At 33.8% G+C, this 5,126-nt stretch overlaps 1 protein-coding gene across 1 annotated transcript; it reads right to left on the reverse strand.

Annotated features, from left to right (window-relative positions):
• Positions 1-1,036: 1,036 nt before the first annotated feature.
• LOC112595259 (transcription initiation factor TFIID subunit 12b-like) lies at positions 1,037-3,411 on the reverse strand. The gene has a single exon (XM_025340398.1). It carries the CDS (start codon positions 2,621-2,623, stop codon positions 1,289-1,291), a length of 1,335 nt encoding a protein of 444 aa, XP_025196183.1. The 5' UTR covers positions 2,624-3,411; the 3' UTR covers positions 1,037-1,288.
• Between the last annotated feature and the right edge of the window lie 1,715 nt (positions 3,412-5,126).

The raw sequence follows: 5,126 nt of genomic DNA on the forward strand, positions 1-5,126 counted from the left end.
TAATTATAATTTTAATCAACTTTATTGGTATTCGCTTGCAGTTTAGGCGCATATGGATTATTGTTGCTAACAATTTTTTAGTATTAACTACATAATTTAAGTTCTCAAGGCATACCCACAATGATTTTTCTAAAATAGTATACAATAGACAATGGCGAAGTGTTCAATTTCTATGCGACAAGTTGAGGGGTATCGCAAGGTATTCTGCTATCCCAGATGTAAAATGTTCATTTATTTTTAGCCTACTGTACAACATTTTATTATTATTAATGTCATATTATCGATTGTATTTCATTTTAAAAATTTATATATTTTTATCGAAATAGATTGCTTAAATTTACATTTGTACTTTACCTGTGATACTCAATACTCATACAGTGAAGTTAGTCAATAAATGATTTGTCATATATTTTTATTAATAAACAGTGTATATAGGTACATATTTCAAGAAGTTTACAATGTATAATATAATATATAGTCCATGATAAAGGTTCTCAAACTATTTTACACTTACCATATAAAGTAAATATGTAATGCATATCAACCAAAAATTATTCAAAATTATAAATTGGTAAACATTTGTAAAATATATTGATCATTTTGAATATGTTCTAGTATTTATATTTTAATTTATGTTCTGTGGTACTATTACGTACCACAGTTAGAAAAATTCCTGAACTATGCTGTATATAAAATATATTTAACACAGTTTTTATAAAGATTAATTCGTTTCGCCTTTATTTTTATTTTTTGGAATAACCCATTGAAATGTTTTTGAATTTAGTATTTAACAATATTTTGCGTCCATGTCAAAGTTGCAGAATCAATTTCTAGGTGACACAAAATTATACAAACCGTTACACATAAATTATTATAAAACACATTTAAAGTATTAATACTCTGTGTAATTAAATACATGTTAAGGAAATAGGTATATAATAATAACTGCAGACAAATCAATGTTAATGGACAAATAATAATTATAATAAATCAACAAATCATCAATGATAATAATTATGATATTATTTTTCACGAAACGTTTTTTTTTATTAAACTATATTATTATAGTTATAGTAGGTATTGAAACAGTGCGTGCGTAAAAAAAAATATGATGTTAGAATCACATAATAAAATATATATCGTAAAAAAGTCATGGCCGTTTTCGGTAAAACGTACAACGTCTAATCGAACACAATAAAATACAATGTAAGACTTTTGTTGTGTGGGAAATATTAACACGAGATACAATTTTATAATATTATATACTGTAGACTAACCGTCGAGGAGTTTAATTTTTCATGTTTTTCTTGCGATCGGCTGGTTTTAAATCTTTCGGTTCGACCTTTGCGGGTACTGCCGCAGGCGTCCCGTCGACCTCTCCCCCGGTCAGCTGTTGGGCCGGTAAAACGACCTGCGAGGGCTGTTGTGGTTGTTGTTGTTGCTGTTGTAGTTGTTGCTGTTGTAGTTGTTGCTGTTGTAGTTGTTGCTGTTGTAGTTGTTGTTGTTGTAGTTGTTGCTGTTGTTGTAGTTGTTGCTGTTGCTGTTGAATCAGTTGTTGCTCTTGCAGCGCTTGTTGTCCGGCTGTCCTCGAATATCCGCCATAGTTGTACCGGTCCGTCATCGACATAATCATCTCAGGCCGGACGGGCACGTAACCACTATATGCAAGCTGTCGTCTGTCCAACGGACCTTCGGCAACTGCCGACGCCATAGATCTCTCGGCGCCCGGGAACCGGCCGACTATCGCTTGTTGTGAATACTGGTCTGGGAACTGAATCTCCGGTTCCGATACGAACCGCTGCTGTGGCTGCCATTCCGGTCCGACACCGTCTTCATATCCGTACGGGTCTGTTGACCTTACCATAGCCGGCACGAACATGGGTCGCATAGCCACAGTTCTTGGGCGGCCGCTACCGAACCCTTTGCGGGCCACTGCCGAATTGCCTTCGAACGGTCCCGCCTCCAAGTAGTTTTGCGTTATCGGCGCCACATTTTCGTCTTCGTATATATCGTCTGCAGCGTTTGCTATTTCGTCTGCCTCGCCTACTGCCCTCGTCAGTACCGCCATGGGATATGCATCATCAGCCATACGGTAACCGCCGCCCAAGTAATTACCGCTCGAGTAACCGCCGTCCGAGTAACCACCGTACTGTGAACATGGAGACTTGTAAGGTTGTATTTGTGCCACCGGTTTTTGGTAAACGACTGTCGGTTGATAGTGCACCAGCGGCTGTTGCTGTTGCACGTAGTGCACTTGAGGCACCTGATGGTGAATCACGTGCAACTGTTCGTAGTGTGGTTGTTCGTGGTGCATGACGGGCTGCGGTTGCACGTACACGGACACGGGCGCGGGCTTAGATTTATTTAGGTCAAAACATTTTTCAGACGGAATCCTGGCTTCGGGGGCTGTAGACTGTCTCTGCAGTTGACTGGCCAAGATAGAGGCCAACGTGGGTGGCGCTGGATCACCGCAGACAATCGTCTTCTTACCTGTTTTTGACACGTCCGCGTACACGCACTGTTCACTTTTCTTTGATCCGACGTCTTTTTTCACGCGCACCGACGAGGCGCCGACAACAGTGGCTGCCACTACGAACAACACTGCGACAACAACGGACTTCATGTTGTTTTGTATGTTTTCAGGTGTTTGCGGTCAATTCAGTACGTCCGGCGATCGATGTCTTTATAGATTCCGTGTGTCCAGTCACCTATGATATATATATATAGAAATACGGTCGCGTGCCGATGTAAACAAAACAAATTAATGTGCTGACCGACGGGAAACCGTTTCGCAACCTATCGTTCGGTCCCCAAACTAAACATTCAACACGGACGCATATTACGAAACTATATATCATGTAATATTAGGTATAGGTAAATGATGCATTTGTATAATTAAGTGCCGAATGTAGTCCAGGTTGACGTTATAAATAATAACATATCAAATAATATAATATTATGTATACAAATCGATGATCGGCATGCGAATGTTTTACATAGCTTTGCGCGAAACTGTCAACATTACTTCAACAGTCAAACAATAATATGCAAACAATATATATCAAGAAAGGACTTATGATTATTATTCGATTAATATTAAAAGATAATATTATACCAAAACACTGATGACCTCATTTACAAATGAGTTGAATTCCACTGTGTTAGCTGTATGGATTAGGACTAATGTATACTTACACGATTTTAGGTGTTTGTGCGAAAACAGTTGTCAGAAGAAAACAAAGGTAAATGGTAAAGTAAACGTTTAAAATGCTTGAATATAGTAGTGTATTTTAAATTTATATTACTAAAACAAAGATATACGTCATGACAATTTTTAATACACAGCAGGCAGAATAAGTACGAAACGCCTGTAAAGAGTAATAAAATAGTTAAGTATCGTCGAGGAGATTGTTGTCGTGTTCATTTCAATAAATTTAATTTTAGTAAAAGAAACTGCTTATGACAGTAAATGCTCACATATATAAAATAAAAAAAATAATATTGTATAAAAAAGTATTTAATGAATAATACTGTTGGGATTACGTATATACGTTATCATTGAATAATTAATAATTGTGTTACTTTATACAGTGATTTTATTATAAATTACATATATAATACATATTGGTACAATGGTATGTATTTTAAATAAGTGTAGAAAAATTCACGAGGATGAACATTTTTGAGAATATTAAAATTTTACAGTAATTAATGTAAAACTATTAATCAGTGTGTTTTATGATATTGTATTTCTATTAGATATTTAGTTTTTATCAACATTATTAACTAATAAATTAAAAAACAAAATAAGTAAAAATTGTCTTTTATAATTAAATTTAATTCTTAAGTATTTAATAAGAATCATGGTGGAATCATATAATGGGAGATGTATAATGTTTGTAAACTGATAAACTTAAGAAATAAATATAAAATATTTAAAATATTATATTAAAGAGAGATACAAGTTATATATTATTTAGTGTTACCATTTGACAATTGTTTTTTTTCATAAAAATATCCGTGCAATGCCCATTCCAACTGTCATAACACATAATAAAAGTTATTCTGTCTATATTCAGTGACATACAAGTATTGTAATTTTTGTGTACCATAAATAACAAATACGAGAGAATTTAAAAGATCAGTAACTTTGTTCAATAATAATAGTAAATTTTAACAATTTATATTTTTATTCATGTTGTTTCAACAATCCCCTTATAATGTCTGGGAATATTCCTGTTCCAAGTTTCATGAGTTCTAATTTTTCATATATATTACCTATAATTCGTTGAAAACATTTTAATTAATTTATATTTAAATGGAATAATTAAATTCACTTCATTATCAACGAAATTAAGAACATAATATTAACTATAATTTTTCATTTTACGCAAAAATATAAAATCCATATTATTGACACCATAGAATACATTAATTTTTAATTCGTTTATAGTATTCCGTTTTATAAGTCATATTACATATTAAATGAAAACATAATATAATATTTACTACAGTAATTTTATTGTTTTATCCAAGTGTAAACAAAATTATTTTATTTAGCCAACACAATATTATCGAGTATACTCGAATAGGTCCACATTTGTTTTGAAAAAAATATATGCTTACATAATACATACATAACATAGTTACTATTTACATTAACGAAATATTAGTCAAAATCCAATATAAATTTTAAAATGTTTAACAGATCTCGCCATCTAGATATAGGACATCAGGACACACCGTACTTAATAAAATTATATCATAGTCATAATATAATTACGTATTATAGCTTTACATTTGAATAATTACGGTAGGTACAACGGAAAGAACCACTGTTAATATTATTAAAACGAAATAATTTAATAATTTATCGAAACGACAGTGTTATAAAACCGTATTTAATTACAGTTTAATATCGGTCTGTATTTGACTTATCACGTGACCTGTCGTATACAACGGCGTAGTCTTCTCGCCTCACTCGTCGTCCACGGCGGTGTAGATCTTTTTTACCACCGGAGAGTTCTGTCCGTTTTCGGACGCGGCTGGAGGATCGTCGTCTTCGCCGCCGTCTTCGTCGTCGTACGCCGTCGCCTGCCGCGGTCCGTCCTCGGAGGAGGCGAACG

The sequence above is a fragment of the Melanaphis sacchari genome, unplaced genomic scaffold, assembly GCF_002803265.2.
Source record: "Melanaphis sacchari strain LSU unplaced genomic scaffold, SCAv2.0 Contig262_pilon_pilon, whole genome shotgun sequence".
NCBI lineage: Eukaryota > Metazoa > Arthropoda > Insecta > Hemiptera > Aphididae > Melanaphis > Melanaphis sacchari.

What these genes read in the sequence shown, in the direction of transcription:
- LOC112595259 (XM_025340398.1), bottom strand. Translation starts at nt 2,623, where the DNA reads ATGAAGTCCGTTGTTGTCGCAGTGTTGTTCGTAGTGGCAGCCACTGTT.